General features: G+C 41.0%; 1 protein-coding gene across 7 annotated transcripts in view; it reads left to right on the top strand.

Moving 5' to 3' along the window:
- abcc8 (ATP-binding cassette, sub-family C (CFTR/MRP), member 8) overlaps positions 1 to 18,302 on the top strand; it is a 91,090-nt gene that overhangs the window by 57,953 nt on the left and 14,835 nt on the right. For 3 of the 7 annotated variants that reach the window (XM_034288298.1, XM_034288297.1, XM_034288303.1), the window contains 9 exons: positions 5,096 to 5,128; positions 6,713 to 6,754; positions 7,144 to 7,242; positions 8,378 to 8,462; positions 12,286 to 12,366; positions 12,480 to 12,617; positions 13,256 to 13,381; positions 13,738 to 13,834; positions 17,611 to 17,679. In XM_034288298.1, coding sequence (XP_034144189.1) covers positions 5,096 to 5,128; positions 6,713 to 6,754; positions 7,144 to 7,242; positions 8,378 to 8,462; positions 12,286 to 12,366; positions 12,480 to 12,617; positions 13,256 to 13,381; positions 13,738 to 13,834; positions 17,611 to 17,679 — 770 coding nt within the window. Of the gene's footprint in view, positions 1 to 5,095; positions 5,129 to 6,712; positions 6,755 to 7,143; positions 7,243 to 8,377; positions 8,463 to 12,285; positions 12,367 to 12,479; positions 12,618 to 13,255; positions 13,382 to 13,737; positions 13,835 to 15,770; positions 15,828 to 17,610; positions 17,680 to 18,302 lie in introns of all 7 variants that reach the window. The other 4 variants (XM_034288301.1, XM_034288300.1, XM_034288302.1 and 1 more) reach the window with 2 other exon arrangements.

The following is an 18,302-nucleotide window of genomic DNA, read 5'->3' as shown; positions in this document are numbered from 1 at the left end:
TCATTCTTTTGAAGTTTTACTCATGAAAGTTAACCAGGCCGATAAATCGGTTTACCTAGCTACTATTTATAGGTCCCTCGGTCCATACACAATGTTCCTCAATGAGTTTCCAGAATTATTGTCTAACCTTGTAGTCATGGCAGATAGTATTCAAATTTTTGGCGATTTCAATATTCATATGGAAAAGTCCAATGACCCTCTTCAAAAAGCCTTTGAAGCCATAATTGACTCAATGGGTTTTATCCAACATGTCTCAGGTCCAACACATTGCCACAATCAAACCTTTGATTTAGTCCTACCATAAGAAATAGATATTGTAGATCTAAAAATGTCCCCAAAAAATTCTGGATTATCGGATCACTGTCTTATTACATTTACTGTTAAAACAAGAAAGTATCAAAAGCTGTACTCTAAATTCTCGGACTACAAATAAATTCCTTGATATTCTTACTCTCGCTCATTAACAAACTTCCTTGTCCATCTGGTCATATTTCTGAGCTAGTTTAAATTTAAATAGACTCTGGATTTAGCTCACATGCATTTATTAATTATTCCAATTGGACTGTTAATATCTCACCGGCACAGCCAGAAGAGGACTGGTCACCCCTCTGAGCCTGGGTTCTCGCAAGGTTTCTTCCTAAAATTCGGCCTTCTCAGGGAGTTTTTCCTAGCCACTGAAATTCAACACTACTCTTGTTTGCTCCTTGGGGTTTAAGGCCGGGTGTTTCTGTAAAAGCACTTTGTGACATCTGCTGTTGTAAAAAGGGCTTTATAAATAAATGTGATTGATTGATTGATGTTTGTAACTGGTCCTTCTGTTGAAATCTAAAACATTTGTAAATCACACTGGGCCCCATATCTGTTTAACAAATAAAAACTTTTCAGTTGTTTGCATAACAGTTAATAACAGTTCATTAATTCATAGAATGTCGGTTACCCAGACTACCTGGTTAAAATGCACAACAGCTGGGGCAGGTGGTTTTGCTAACTCCGCTCTCCCAGTAAGGAATCGAGTCTTGTTCACCTGTACAATACAGGGCGCAGGAACCCCCCTGGGGCCATTAAAATGTTCCCCCAAAAGGGCGTCTTCTTCTAGTGGTTTCTGCTCAGCCCAGGGCCTAGTCTTCCACAAATTGACTGAGACTAGGAGCCTTGCTCAGGCGACATTCCATTCATTACAGTGTGCCTGGATACAGAGAAAGGAAAGACATTGACCATGGATGACATAGCTATTGCTGTTCGTAGTACATGAGATAAACCGAATAACAGGAACTCTGAAGGACTAATCAAAGTACTGACAAAAAATAAGTAATCATTAGGAAAATGAAAAAACACCTGATAGCGAAAACCTTGTGTATGAGAGTATTTATTACATTTTAATTACAGGTCTCAGTATCTTATTTAGGGTTGTACAATTCTGTTAATTCCATAAAATCCACAGTTTTATAGAAATCCTGGTTGGATGATAAGAGATTACCTGCTTATTCCCTTTTACTAGGATTTCTGGAAAACCTGACCATTCTGGGGAACGTTACCAGATTTTTGCAACACTCACTAATATAAAAACACTCAGAAGTAATTGACATATTTTGAAAACATGTAACAGTTACTTCTCATCTCTGAGTCAACAAAAAACTGACTGTTTACTACACTCAGTGATAAATCCTCTGAAGCTATGGCAACAAGATAATGTGTTTGGTTTTATTTGTTTTGGAGGGGGACAATGCTGTAGCTCCCAGAGGCCATTTCATTTACGATATACCTCTGCCACCGCATCCGGCTACAAGCCAACAACCACTAATATGATTCTACTGATTTATTGCTCCTTACGGAGGGACTATGGCACAGGTTTCCCTCATGATGTCAAACGCAGAGAGATTTTTAAAAAACAATCTTGATTTACACAGAAGTAATATCTGTCAGTTATGTTTTCCCTCCCATTTTGGGAGGAATACAAAGAACGTTGTGCAAAGAAAGGAAGCAAAGTCTCCTTGATCTCCTAAGGAGACTCTCAGCCAAACCCCTCCCTTTCACTCATTTCAGATGTCACTGCCAAAAAGCAAATTTGTTTTGTGTAATTGGTGCAATATAGCCATTGCGGCTAGGAAACCTGCTAGAATCTGTTTATAATCTGTTTTATTTTAAAATAATTATTTTCTTTGGAGGGGCTGGCCACCTGGCCACTTTCAAACCACTGTTGTTCCTTTCCCATGGTGAATATCAGAAGCCATGTTAGATTGTCCCAATCTGCCCCTCTGCCAGTCAAACACACCCTTTCCTGTCACCAAGCCAGGGTCAAGCTGGCAAACGCTCTGAAACTGGAGGCCTCCCCAGACCCTGATGGCTGGCACCTCCCATTCACACTGCCTCGAGATAGACGGTGGCTATTAGGGCTGGGCCTTCATTAAGGATTTAATGGGTTGTTTCGAGGGAAAAGTGATTGTGGGCGTCAGGGCTCGCCTAATGTCCCGCGCTTCCTGTCGACAGTTAGACTTTGAACTTTTGGGTCCGCCTCTTTTTGCCTTGATGTTGTTCCCCAACATGGTTCTTATCATTGCTGTCATCATCTGTAGCATGTTGTCGCCATCAACAAAGCAGTGGAGAGATCAGCAGCCGTGTGGATCTTTCTCAAACACATAGCACCCACTCACTTAAAGCACTAGCATTGCTTCCGAAGGGTATGACCTACTGATGGTTTGACCAGTAGCTCTGCTTTATATTCCCCAACATAGTGGCATTGGCCATGATCTATCATTGATCAGCCTACGTTGAGGGGACCTAGTCTGAAGTGTTTGTTTGGTTTGACCTCACAGCGCGAGTCCTTACCATGTTCAACATCTTTCGTGTATTTTACATGTCTCGTACCTAACCCCACCAAGCTCCCTTGAACTCCCTCTTACATTGGTGTAGTTAGTCCTGTGTAGCCCCGCAGAGCGGTCTCCTCGTGTGACTGGTGGGATGTGCTAAGATATAGTAGATGACTAAGAAATATAGTTCTGAAATTATTATAGTTCTGAGTTCCTAATAATCTCTAGTAGCGGTTTGCAACATTGCTTTTGGGAATCGAAAACAGAATATAATACTGGATTTGAATAGACTGGAAAAGAACATAAAAAAGAACATTGGACTAAAATGGAACATTGGACTATAATAGAGTGAGCTAGAATGCTATGAAAGAGAGTGGACTAGGGTTTAATAGAGTGCACTCAAATGTTATAGGACATATTAGTAATGGGATGTGGGCTAGTCAGTGTTGTCAGTGTTTATTTTCCATCTATACAGTATGTATTCCAAGATGCCATACTGGTCAAGGTTCTGTTATTGCTGGGTTGTTGTATTTCCTCGTGCTTTCAGGATAACTGTATAAGTTAGAGAGAAGGCCATTTAATTTGGCCTGAGAGAATGGCATCTTCTCACACCAGAGGTTTCTTTGCCTATCTTTCAGGAGTGGTCACCAGGAAAGACATCAGGAACTTTCTGATTTTTGGTGATGATTAAAGCTCTACACCCCAGCTGCCCCTAAATGATCCAAGTCAATTATAAACTTTCCATTTCAAATCACACTCCTTTGAACGTCCGGATGAACACAGATAATCAAATGATCTTTTAAGCTTTTAGGTCGACACTTCCTGCCGTTAAACGGTAATCTCAATTGATTTAACCTTTCACTCAAATTATTCTCAGGATTGTGGTTTTAAAATCTGTTACCTGAGTGTGCTGATGTCCATTGAGTGTAATGACTCTTTATGACGAGAATTCTCAGTATGAGATGAAAGCTGGCTATCGTCAATCGTTTTGATGACCCACTTTGAAGTTCTAAAGCATAGGCTATTTATAGCCCCTGTCATAGGTCATTTGCTTTGTCTCTGAAAGCTGGGATATCACTAGTTTTTCAGTGAATGGGTTGATCACTTATCAATTGTTGAAACCTTTTTTGAATTTGAGACATTCAAAGTAGAGAAATTCAGGTTTATGTAGAAAGATTAGGACAGTGGATTTTCCAGAGTAAGACGATGTGTATTTACAAAGTTGTAACTAGTAAAAAATAATAATACCCAAATGACATCTGAAAATGATTAGCTAATTGGCAAAATTACGAGAATTATTGTACGTCATCCAGAAATAATGAATAATATAATAGAATGCATTTTAGGCTCATTATGAGTTGAAAAATGATTGGCTTTAACACAATCGGAAAGATTGGCCAATCACAGTCCCAGATCTTTTACTGTACAGTCCCAGAAACAATGATCTTCAATTCTGTGACTTACAGACTATCAAGGCTACGAGATAATTTTAATTTAATATTAGACACCCTTGTCAAATTGTAGACAAAGGACCAGAGAGTGAGAAGAGCAATTACATTAATTAAAAATGTAGAATTATTGAATGTCATACAGAAATGTTAAAAACATTACGTATGTACAATGTAATAGATAGAATTTTAGGGTTATTATTGTCATTTTATGAATCAATAGCGCTTCGATAGAAAAACCTGCAGTGCAGTGTTGTGGGGTTAAATCATTTTCCCATTGTCTAAATAAAATAGCTGGTCTTCATTACTGTATACAAGTGTACAGCTACAAACAGAACAACCATGTCACATGTATGCTGGACATTTTCAGCGTTAGATGTATGTAGACACCGTATGAATACTGAACTTACAGAAATTGCATCTAGTAAACATTGTGGTTGCAGGTTTGAATAAATCCCAGAGGATATAGTCCCAAGAAACTGACCCAGAGTCATGTCTTTTCTTGTCCTACTGTGGATGAGCAGTCTGTAAGCCATCTGCAGCCATCGCCTCTCTGGCTGTGAACTGATCAGAAACACTGACCCAGGAACTGTGTGAAACATGTTAATTAAAGGTTCAAATGACAAGCTCTGTGTACCGGCTTAGCTGGTAGAACCCAAACAGCTGTCACAGTGAACTAGAGCATTACAGCCCTATGGGGCTTACTTAGGTCAGGGCAAGTATACGATTTGAAATGAACATTTTGTATCAACTATGAGCTTTAAACGGAGGGACATTGTAATTATATTCTACCTATTGACGTTGAAATGACCTCTGTTTTTTTTCTCCTCTTCCCTGCAGTTTACCCAGCCTGGACTCAGAGGGAGATGAGAGGTGTGTGTAGGATGTCATCCATCAATGATGTCACTCACAGCATGACACACACACAGGAAATGTTCATGCACGGTTGTGGCGTGTGCGTGTTCACGTGTGGACGTTTGTACACCTGCTGAGATTGTCCAGAGAACACCACTAATTTAGCAGGCCAAGGCTATCAGAGTAATGAATAGTTAAATCCATGCTATTGGCCCATGGAGTTAAAATGGCTGATCTTTGGTTGCTCTGGTCCATCCCGGAGGACTGTTGAATGTTAACTGTAAGAACCATAAGATAAAGGATATAGGGAATATAATTGACACGCCTCACAATATAATTGGTGTAAAGTTCAAGCTATGAAGGACGCTGGTGAATAGCAGTTAAAGAGTGCAATGAGTGTGTATCCAAGATGAAGCCGTTTATTCCATACATGATGTTTCTTTCTACAACTGACGAGTGGATCGTTCCATTGTTAACTAATTGTCACTTTTGTCGATGGCTTTGAAAAACGAACAACATTGACACAATTAGCTGTGCCAACCACATTGTCTGCAAGGCTTCACTCTTGCGGATCCGTGTTCAATGTTACAAAGGATCGGGGTATCACTGTTCTCCCTTCCCTAATTTTGTTGTATTGAATTGGATCTGCCGCCCTGTCTCATCACAACAAATCTTGACGGATTCGGGAGAGTTGAAGATCGTTGCAAGCCTGCAGTAACAGTAGCTTTGCAGAGGCCCAATTCAATCTGAAATCCCTGTTGCTGCTCTCATGGCAACGCTGGCTAATTTGCATTGCTCGTACTGTAGGCTTCCCAGACAATTATTGGCCAGTGGCGCAGACAAGGTTCCAGCGTAGACTGCGGTGGTCAGCTTGGTGGTAACTTTCAACTGCTTTGACACCTTCTCATTAGGGTCGACTGCCTTATATTTTTGAGGTATTTGATCTATTTACCTTTTGGTTACTGGTCAGATGTTTTTACTTCTGGGCGACCTGCCAACCCTAAGTGGGTCCCCATTTTGGGATAGACCATTGTAGATGTTTGTTTAAATGATGAGGTAAACATAGTCGCCTCCTATTTTGGATATATCCCCAGTTGTTAAATATGTATGCGTTGGTTTACTCATTGGTTAGTGTCAAGTATGCTGCTGTTCAAAACAGATGGGTACAAAATATATATTTTTTTATACAGTATATATTTGATAAATACCTGATCTCCCCAATCATGTTTAGTTTCCATATTTCAATTTTAATTATGAATACAAATAGTAAACATTGTGGAAGGTTTTGAGTAAGGAACAGAAGCGTTCAATTTGCAGTGGTCTCTTAATTTTCTGTTCCTCAAAACCTTCCTTTTTGACTTTTTGGAAAGGAAAGAAAAAGGTTCAAAACCTTCCTTTTTGACTTTTTGGAAAGGAAAGAAAAAGGTGCAGTGGTCTCTTCATTTTTTCCGGAGACCCATCAAACGACTAAAGTGCTCATAGGGCAGCTTGACATTTTAGTTTTTTATGCTTCTGCTTTAACATTACTTGTGTTAACAGTCTGTGTCTTTGTGTGTGTGTGTGTTTGTGTCTGTGTGTCTGTGTGTGTGTGTGCCATTTCAGCCCGACATCAGACAAAGATGCAGCTGGTGATGGAGATATCCAGTACGCATACACAACACGACGCCTCACTCCAGATGGTCACTGGAGATGATGTATTCACTGTTATCCCCAGTCAGAAGAATACAAACAGTATCTATTCAACACAAGTAACCGCCATATAACAAGCAAGCTAATACCATTCTCTCCCATTGCTATTGAACAGTAAAGCAGAACGTTTCAAATGTCCATACCTCTTGGCGATTCCTAGATCTGAGAGAGACAACTTCTAGCGCTTTTTAACACTCATACTAGTGGCAAATGAGCTGCCACCAACAAAGGAAATTAAATCAATAGGTGAAGTGGTAATTTCATTACAGAATTTGTAATGAAATTACTCAGGACAGGGAGTTGTCAGGTGTATAAGGGACTTGACACTGGGTTTATATTGACAGGAAGAGAGGCTCTGTGGCCTACGCTTCCCAGAAGCCCTGGCTGCTCAATGCAACGATGGTGGAGAACATAACCTTTGAGATGCCCATGATAAAAACCAGGTAAGAGGTGGTTATATACTGCTTGTAAAACATTAGTTGGCTCTGGGGTTAACTGACCTCCAATTCACTCCATGTTTAATTATTTTTGCTTCTTTGTAATTGCTGAATGTTTCTGTCCTGTCAACCTAACCATCCGATCCTCACCACACCATATGCTGTTTGCTGCTACTTAACGGGCACAGTGACACATTTTTTTCTGTCTTTGTGATAAACGGTGACCCAGAAATTGCTGGTACAGTAGCCTGTTTGTTAATGGGCTTATCTTGTCTCTCTGTGGGCGTAATGGGCTACCTGAAAAGATAATTTCATGGCACCATGGGTTCACCATGGGTTCTCTCTGTTGCTATGGAGACATAAGAGTAGTATTTACTTACTCTCACAGGTTACTGTTCTTTCTCTCCATTGGATCACTAACTTCCCTTCTCTTCCCTGCCTTTGAGCAGCGCTCTCACTCTCTCTCCCTCTCTTCAATAAATAACCCAAGGCCATTCAGTCCGTACTCTGCCCTCCTGTCCTTCATTCAAATTGTAGGTTTTCTTTTTTTTCCCAGGCGTTTTCTCTAATTTGTTTTGATCCGTCTTGTAATTTTCTTTCTACCCCTCTCCTGCCATTCTCTCTGTAAAAGATCCCCAAGGCTGAACAGGCTTCATTAATCCATTCATGCCATTACATTTTTCTTATAGTTTCTTTTCGTCCTAATCTACTTCCAGAGTTGAACTACTGAGATGTTTTGCCTGAATGCAAACGTTTACTAACATCTTGCCATCTTAGATAATGAGATGAGAAGCTAAAAGATTACAGTAAACTTTATTTAAAAGTAATTTATTAACTTGTTGCCTGTAAAATTACAGTCAAATCAGTGTACCATGACATGTTGGCCCGGATTAATCTTATTTGCGGTTCCCAGTCTATTGAATATTCTTTTACCAATATTTAGCCATGAAAGCTGATTATATTTACATCAATTACCATGATAATCAATAACCATTCACCTTGATGTAGGGGGATTAGAAACAAGGAACTTCTGGGCATTAGTCAGATGCCCTAGGCACTAGGAGGCCTTGCCACCTGATGGCAGATTATTTGTTTTATTATCACTATCGTCATTTAAATATCTGTTTCTTATGTTGTCCAGGTACAAGGCTGTCATTGAGGCCTGTTCCCTGCAGCCAGATATTGATATCCTGCCACAAGGAGACCAGACGGAGATTGGAGAGAGGGTCAGTGACCCAATTCAGCCTGTCGTTGTCTTTATCACTATTTGTGTCAATAAGCACAAACCCCACCTGTCTCATCAAATTATCACTTACAGAGTAACTATCAACGGGACGAGTATTCGATTGTAACCTTTAGATAACCTTAATGTATTCAAGATTGTCCTGATTAAACCCATCACATCTCTTTTACAAGTACTGCTTGTTAACTTGATCATGATGTTGTCAACAAGAAATGCACTACTGAAAGTTTCAAAAATATGTGTTTGTAATTTGTGATTTCTTCTTAATAATATCAGACTTGATTAGCTGTCACAGAAAAGGTATCAATCTCAAAATGTTTGTCTTTTTTTCTAAATAACAATTGACTTAACCCATTGCTGCAGGATCATGTACAGCACAGGTGTCAAACCGGTTCCACAGAGGGCCGAGTGTCTGCAGGTTTTCGCTCTCACCTTGTACCTGATTGATTAATTAGTTCACTAATTGGTTAATTTCTACCCCCACCTGGTTGTTCAGGTCTGACCTGGGAACCAATTTAAAGGAAAACCCAAAGACCTGCAGACACATGGCCCTCCGTGGAACCGGTTTGACACCCCTGATGTACAGGCTCAAATTAATTCTTAATACTGTGTATTTCCCTCTTTAGCATCAATGACAGCGTGCAGTCTTTTGTAATAGTTGTCTGAGGCCCTGCATTCTTGCAGGTGGTATAGCTGCCCATTCATCTTGGCAAAATGCATCCAGGTCATGCAAAGTCTTTGGTCGTCTTGCATGAACTGCATGTTTGAGTTCTCCCCAGAGTGGTCAGGTGATGGTCACTCCAGAACCTTCACCTTTTTCTGCTGTAACCACTGGAGAGTCAACTTGGCCTTGTGCTTAGGAACATTGTTGTGCTGGAAATTCCAAGGGTGTCCCATGCGTTGCTTTCGTGCAGAAGAATGCAAATTGTCTGCCAGTATTTTCTGATAACATGTTGCATTCCCTGTGACTTTAGATCTCATACACCCCCAAAACATAAGTGAGCCACCACCATGATTCACAGTGGGGATGGTATTCTGTTCTCTATAGGTCTTGTTGAAGCCTCTCCAAACATAGCACTTATGGTTGTGACCATAAAGCTCTATTTTGGTCTTGTCACTCTAAATTACAGTGTGCCAGAAGGTGTGAGGCATGTCAAGGTGTTATCGGGCATTTTGTAACCAGGCTTTTTTGTGGCATTGCCGCAGTAAAGGCTTCTTTCTGGCAACTCAACCATGCAGCTCATTTTTGCTCAATTATCGTCTTATTGTGCTCCTTGAAACAACCACGCTGTCTGTATTTTTCCTGAGGTTACCTGGAGGTTTTTCTTTGTATCCCTAACAATTCTTCTGGCAGTTTTGGCTGAAATCTTTCTTGGTCTACCTGACCTTGGCTTGGTATCAAGAGATCCCTGAACTGTTCACATCTTAATAAGTGATTGAACAGTACTGACCGGCATTATGCAAGGCTTTGGATATCTTTTTATATCCTTTTCCATCTTTATGAAGTTCCATTACCAAAAGACGCAGGTCTTTTGTCTGTTCTTTTCTGCTCCCCATGGGTCAGTATCAAGCCTTCTCAATGCATCCATGTGAGATCTAATATCTTGTGACAGACAATGTGAACAGGCAAGAGTTTAGGTCAGGTTCAACAGAGATTGTGTTTGTGCATGCGTTTCTGTGTGTGTGTGTGTGTGTGTGCGTATGAGAGTGTGTGTGGGTATGTATATGTTTGATATTTATCTGTTTTGTACTGAGGCTCATTAATCCACCCAAGCCAATTAGGAAGAGGCAGTCGATTATTCCACTGCAGTGACTCTTTAGTGTCAGGAAACAAAGAAATGAGGAGATTCAGTATTTCTGTCTTTCTCCAGCACAAACACACACACACACACACACTGTAACATGTTATGGTTTAGATAATGCTGATACACCATGTGTGACTACTCTCATCTAAGAACAACCTTTTGGGGCAGAGAAATCTCAGCACTCAGCATTGGGTATTTGTGAAAGAGAGAGGACACAATGTCTTGTATCTGACATCCACTCAGGGGTAGCTAATATGAGGGCACTTAGTTCTCTTGGTGTGTGTGTGTGTGTGTGTGTACTTGTTTCCCTGACCTTTCAGGACCAAAATTCAACTAAATGTTCTGATATTACATGGTAATATGTACATGGTAAAGAACTGATCGCAATTTGTGTAGTGCATTGAATTTGTAAACAGTATTTCCCTCTTGCTTATTAACTCGATCCTCTTTGCTGGGCTGGGCTACTCAGGTTGGGCCAGCTGGGGCTTATGGAGGACGTGAACAGTATAGAGTTATAGACACCAATGTGTGGCTGTAATAAGGAGGAATATAGGAAAGGTGCTGGAGATGAAACTGTTTAATAAGTCTGTAACTATTGATTGGAAAAGCAATGTCTACTGCAAAAAAAAAGAAGACTTATTTGTGTTAAGGATACCAACATTTTAGCAACCTCCATATTTGTCATAGTAATACCAAGCAAAAAAGGATTTTGTCCTCCACAGTGACTAGGGAGCAATGCCATGTAGGTGAGTCAGTAGCTGGAAAGCTTGTTAAAAAGTATTTCCCTCATGTTGTTGGCTACAATATTTGTCTAATTCTTTGGCCTTCCTTGGACTTGTTATTTTTTTTTTATAGATCTTTTATGTTTGTCATTGTCGAAGTAGCATTTGGATGATTTGTGCCCTTTTAAACTTGGTTTTTGTAAGTCTTTAGCCATTTAACATGTAAAAGGCTTTTACAAAACAAGAAAAAGAACCACGCAGGCCTAGTTCGTCCGGCCCGACATTAGAAGGGATGAATGGTGTTGCTCTCCTTGAATTCATACTGGCGTCTCCTATGTGACGGGCTGTGTCTTTAACCACGACGCCTGTAAGCTATACATGTGCAGAGTGTCGGTATACTTCTCCATTGTTAAACCAATTATTCGAAACATGACTGGTTTGTTTCTTTAGAAAACAATGACAGTTGAATAGCCAACCACTATGCTATGTGAACTGCTGTGTCGATCGAAAGCAATGGCTGAATCTCACATCGCATAGTACATACTGTGTACTACAAGTAAAGTATTGTGGATGGTGAAGTACTGTTTTGTATATTGTAAGCTAGTGTGCAAGTATTGGGACTGATTGGGACATACTACCTCGACATAAAATTACGTCTCGTAATTAGATCATTTTGTTAAGAATTAATGTCACGCCAAGTTTGAATATTTAGCTAAACACCATTAAGCATTGTGTAAAATGCAAAGGGTAGTCAGTCAGTCACTCACTCAGTATGAGACATTTGCTCTTCTTGGCTGGCTCTGCTTACGCGGTCCGGCAAAAACACATTTCTCTCCTGGTCCTATGGGCATTTGAGTAACTCTGGAAAGCTGCTCCATGCCTATCAAAAACATTTGCAGTATTGAGAAAAAAACGCTGTACCTCTGAGCCCCCCTGCTCATCGCTTTTTTCAGGAGGTCAGGAAGGGTCACATGAAAATGGATTTAGCTGAAGGGAGGGCTATTCATTTTCCTTTCAGAGAGATTTAACTTCCTCCAGGTATCGCTAATAAAAAAATTACATTTGTTTGCAAGTCATGACTTTTCAAAATGCTTTTCTAGGCTTATGTATTGGATTTCGTTTTAGGGTTAGTGAAACACCAAAATGTAGTCAGGAAAAGGGATGAAAATGTGTGTGTGTGTGTGTGTGTGTGTGTTTGTGTTAGCCTAGCTAAGTGTTTGCTGTGATGGGATGAATAATATCTCTGTTCGTATGATGTTAAATGTGTCTGTGTCCACAGGGCATCATTCTGTCTGGAGGGCAGCGACAGCGTATAGGTGTAGCCAGAGCCCTGTACCAACAAACCAATGTGGTTTTTCTGGTAAGACATCCCTGAATATACTAACTTAGGTCAACACAGAACAATGGACTATTGTTTGTCATTGTCAACAATATAGTTTTGGATTATTTTGGACCGGTCACTTTGCGTTTCAGGACGACCCGTTCTCAGCACTGGACATCCACCTGAGTGACCACCTGATGCAGGAGGGCATCCTGAAACTACTGAGAGAAGAGAAAAGAACTGTGGTGCTGGTCACACACAAACTACAGTACCTACCACATGCTGACTGGGTGAGAATAGAGTCTGTGTGTGTGAGGGAGGGAGGGGGCACAATATCCACCAAAATGTATTGAAAGTCTGGCTGAACAATGCGTCAAAGTTGGCTTTGTTTAGTCAATAAGAAAGCAATGAGAAATTGTGTCTTGTCCACCATGTAGGACCACTGAGCTGTCTCTGGGCAGAATAAGCCTGATACTGCCTCACTGAAACCTGTTTACTGCAATGAAAAAGAATGTGACGATAGTAACTAGCTAGCTTATTGAAGGATAATTTAATTTAGTGTTATAGGCTACTAGCTAGTGTGTCTGTTGTGCGAAGTGGCTGTCACAGGCTAGACTAGATATAATGTTGTTTAGGTTCTCAAACATCCGAAATGACCTTCCATCTTGTATTTTAATTTGCTTAAGTCAAAAGACGACAAATAATTGACTGAATAATTGAGTAAGGTCACTCCGATAGAATGACACGGTCCCTGCTACTAAGGCCAACATCAAGTGGTTGTTGGTCCAGGCTCACATGTTCTGTGCACAATAGCCTGGGGAGCGAGGTTAGTGTCACATCTAGAGACATCTAGAGTCACTAATTCAGGCAGCTAGTCTCTCCCCCTCCCTCCCTCCCTCATGCCTTCCCTCCCTCCCTCCATGGTCAGATCATAGCGATGAAGGATGGGACCATTCAGACCGAGGGGACTCTAAAAGACATCCAAAACTCAGAACCTGAGCTGTTTGACCAGTGGAAGACCCTGATGCATCGCCAGGATGGAGAGTTTGAGAAGGTACCGCAAAAGGACCGATCTGACTGGGAAAAAGTCCAAGGAAAATAGCTCTAGTTCTTTTCGCATTATGTGTTAAAATGTGTAGCTTTTTTATCAGAGGGCACTGTTTTACAATGCATTTTCATATTTTGCCATGGTAACATTAATTCCATATTTTTACTTAACCAAAGTTTTGTGTTAGTTTAATGTTTGTGGAATGTGTGTGCTTAAAATCAAGATAGGCCGGTAAATTCGATATAATGCAGTTTAGGTGTACTTATGTGACATAAAATGTTTATGCATTCTACTAGGCTACTTTGGATCCTCTTTCTCTGCTCTGTTTTAAATTCCTATGGACTTTAATGTGTGTTTTCCAGGAGACAGTGGCTGAAAGCATGACTGTGTTGGAGCGGAAGAACCTGCGGAGGGCCATGTACTCCAAGGAAGCCACTAAAACTGAAATGGAGGATGAAGGTAAGAGGTCAAAGTTCACGCTGCTCCCTTTAGAACTGACAGACCCTGACAGAGGTCACCTTGCTTACCTCTGACTGGTCATCTTGGGATTAGTGGTACTGTGGAAGTGGATTGTCGTTTAGCCAGTTTAATTTAAACAGAGTGGCAGCCGTTTTTTTTCCCCAGAGCTTTACCTAACTTTTGGCCTTGTGTTGATTCCACTCACCAGCCGTGCGACTATGCAAAAGTAAATAGCTAATCTGAGCATCTACATCATGTTGTTTGCTTTGTTCGTTGAGACTGTGGGGGGTACAGATTGACCCTCTGTCTGTGAAATGTGGGGCCTCTTTTTAGTCTCCTATCACAGCTTCTGTCTCCCATCCTACTGAAGATGTGTTGTGTTGTCTGTCTATAATCTCCAATTATTATCAATGGTTTTCTCCTGTCATCCTTTGTCATCCAGTGATCTGTAAAATACTTTTCCTGGTTATGTCATCTGCTCCCCTTTTAGGTGTTTCAAAAAGGGATACATACGAGACTGTTATTATAATTGCTAATGTGTTCTTAACACTGGCTGTGCTAATCAGCTGGTTTACTCTTCCATCAAGCAGGAGGAAAATATGTCCACTTTGTGGCAGCAAAGATTTTATGGTATTAAAATGTTCCCCAAAAGCTCCCTATCACATTTATATATATATGATCACTTAAAAAAGTTATGCATCTTATTGTATAGGAGCCTATATAATAAAATGTTAGCATGCAGGCTGTTAAAGGAATGCTGAGATAAGTGGGAATGCTGACAGTGGAAATTACTACCACTATTGTTATGTGGGGATCTCCTTTAAAACCATGGGAATTGGTATATATCTGCAAATATAACAATAGATCTAGACTGACTCTTTATTGAAAGATAGCAGAACCCGATGTTTGCTTTGGAGGGATTGGTCATAGACTACTGGGAAATGACAAAAGTCAAAGAGATTCTCTCGAGGTTTATCATTGCCACCTGTAAAGTGTGTTTTTGACAATGCTTAGCATGCTGAGATTAAAGGTGTGTTTAGTCAAAAACGTAGGTTAATGCAAAAAAGAGAACGTTGGTGATTACAATCCCTCATGTCCCTTTATTGTTTATTTTATGGTGCTATCTAACCTCCAACCTTAAAGTTTAATTTAAATACTGTTTGTTAACTAATTGTTAATTTTCACCTTTTTTCTTTCCTTTCCAAAAAGTCAAAAAGGAAGGTTTTGAGTGAGGAACAGAAGGGTGAAAATTAAGAGACCACTGCTTCTGTTCCTCACTCAAAACTTTCATTTTCAACTTTTTTGAAGTGGTCTCTTAATTTTTTCTGGAGCTGTATATACATTCACCTAAAGGATTATTAGGAACACCATACTAATACTGTGTTTGACCCCCTTTCGCCTTCAGAACTGCCTTAATTCTACGTGGCATTGATTCAACAAGGTGCTGAAAGCATTCTTTAGAAATGTTGGCCCATATTGATAGGATAGCATCTTGCAGTTGATGGAGATTTGTGGGATGCACATCCAGAGCACGAAGCTCCCGTTCCACCACATCCCAAAGATGCTCTATTGGGTTGAGATCTGGTGACTGTGGGGGCCATTTCAGTACAGTGAACTCATTGTCATGTTCAAGAAACCAATTTGAAATGATTTGAGCTTTGTGACATGGTGCATTATCCTGCTGGAAGTAGCAATCAGAGGATGGGTACATGGTGGTCATAAAGGGATGGACATGGTCAGAAACAATGCTCAGGTAGGCCGTGGCATTTAAACGATGCCCAATTGGCACTAAGGGGCCTAAAGTGTGCCAAGAAAACATCCCCCACACCATTACACCAACACCACCAGCCTGCACAGTGGTAACAAGGCATGATGGATCCATGTTCTCATTCTGTTTACGCCAAATTCTGACTCTACCATCTGAATGTCTCAACAGAAATCGAGACTCATCAGACCAGGCAACATTCTTCCAGTCTTCAACTTTCCAATTTTGGTGAGCTCGTGCAAATTGTAGCCTCTTTTTCCTATTTGTAGTGGAGATGAATGGTACTCGGTGGGGTCTTCTACTGTTGTAGCCCATCCGCCTCAAGGTTGTGCGTGTTGTGGCTTCACAAATGCTTTGCTGCATACCTCTGTTGTAACAAGTGGTTATTTCAGTCAAAGTTGCTCTTCTATCAGCTTGAATCAGTCAGCCCATTCTCCTCTGACCTCTAGCATCAACAAGGCATTTTCGCCCACAGGACTGCCGCATACTGGATGTTTTTCCCATTTCACACCATTCTTTGTAAACCCTAGAAATGGTTGTGCGTGAAAATCCCAGTAACTGAGCAGATTGTGAAATACTCAGACCGGCCCGTCTGGCACCAACAACCATGCCATGCTCAAAATTGCTTAAATCACCTTTCTTTCATTCAGTTTGGAGTTCAGGAGATTGTCTTGACCAGGACCACAACCCTAAATGCATTGAAGGAACTGCCATGTGATTGGTTGATTTGAAAATTGCATTAATGAGAAATTGAACAGCTGTTCCTAATAATCCTTTAGGTTAGTGTACGTAGAAAGCCATATAAATTATGCAATTGGTGATTCTAAAGAAATCCAGCATTTTAGGAATTGGACTGTTGCTAATGCCCTCAATATCCCCCTAGCTGCTATGTTGTAACTACATACTGTAGGTTATTAGGTCATATGTAAAAATCAAAAAATACATGATATACCGTATGTAAATGTTTAATACAACAACTATGTAAGTTGATGTGCTCATTAACAGGAAGTTGTTGGAATGTGTTTTTTCAAATGCAGCATTTAGACAACACCAATGTCTTGTCTATATCATTATATTCCCCACAACCAATCACAGAAAGATCTCTTTGTGAATTTGTGAATTTGTAATTGTTTGTAAATGCAAATACTGACAAAAAATGACCAAATTAAGTGTTTTTAGCATTATTCTGAAAAACGTACTGCAGAAGTGTAAAACTGTTTTTATTGTCATCAGGGGTGTTCAAGCTATTTTGTAAAGAGTGTTAATGACAGCACCAGTTGGGTGTGATTTCTTACCCTTTTCCTAATTTCACATACATTGGCAGGAAACCAGGTGTATAATCAATGTACTGAATAGAAAAAGAAGAAAATTAGAAATTCAACACACTGCTGCTACTTGGGAGTTGAGTCTTAGCCTGGTTTAGAGCTAAGCTTCTCTTCTGGGACCAGCAGCCGTTTCATGAATTTGAAGTCTTCCAGAGCCAGGAAATGTGATTCAGCTTGTCAAGTATTTATCACTGCCTTGATTCAATTATTCAGGTGAGGTCAGGGCTATAACTACATTCTGAAACATCTGCCAGTGTCTGAGGACAGGTTTGACAACCGCTGGTTCAAACAATCACTTGGTTTTTCTCTGCTTTGAATGACCTCATCCACAAAACTGACTCTAGATCAGTATCTAAAAGCAACTACAGATGTCGTATCATAATGTAAGTAGGTTTGCTAGAATAGGGAAATAATACTGACACGGAAGAAATTTATATATTTTTTGAGGGGGCTCAAAACATTTTAACTCAGACGTTTAAAAGTGGAAACGATAACCTTTTGAAGGCTTATTGAAACATTGATACCGAACAGCAGGTTTGCTTTTCCTGCTGTCCAGGGCAGTCAACACAAGGACAATTAGCATCTGTACCCCACTGGTATGGTTAGTGTGTCTCAGTCCGAGCTCTTGTGACAGTGTCCTGGTAGCGGTGCTGTGCTCTTTATACTTTGTTGTCTCCTGTGTTCTGGTGGCTTCCCGGTGTGGACTTGTGAGATATTCCAATCGCAGAGTCCTGCTGCTATTTTAGCCGAAGCAGGTGTGGGCCGAACCGCATGGTTTAATGAGTGGTGATCCGTCCGTTGCATGGCGCTGCAATTACGCTCTCTGCTCTTTCCCCATGTAGATCCTCTGTAGATCCCCATGTAGATCCTCTGTAGATCCCCCGTAGATCACCTGTGGATCCCTGATTGATCCTTTGTTCAGGTTGCTGCCATCCTGCTCCCACTGGCTTGCAGCTGGAAGACTGCCGATGCTCCAAGCTTACCAGCTCTATGCTTTCTTTTCTGTTCTCCCTCAGCGTTCATCCCTTTTGTTCTCTTTCCTCGCCTCCTCCTCCAGCCTGCCCTGTAGACATGTTGATGTCGGCACTGAGCATTGCTGCATGTGTTGTATGTTGAGAGGGAGGTGATTGACGCCGTGGCGCTCTCTCCGTGGTCTACTTGTGCCGTCTGCCCTCCGTGCTCCATCCAACCTCCGCCCAACCTCCGCCCAACCACCCGTACCACTTGTACGAGCATTTGTTTTGCCCACCGGGGACCAAACAATACCGTACTGAAGGCTTGCCTGCTCCGTCTGTTTGGGTGTAGCTCTGTTTCTGCCAAACTTTCTGTGCAACCACCTTCTCGTCCCCTGCCCCCACCCCCTCTCGTCCCCTGCCCC

This window comes from Esox lucius, chromosome 19, assembly GCF_011004845.1.
Source record: "Esox lucius isolate fEsoLuc1 chromosome 19, fEsoLuc1.pri, whole genome shotgun sequence".
Lineage (NCBI taxonomy): Eukaryota > Metazoa > Chordata > Actinopteri > Esociformes > Esocidae > Esox > Esox lucius.
This window is presented reverse-complemented; position numbering and strand designations above follow the sequence as displayed.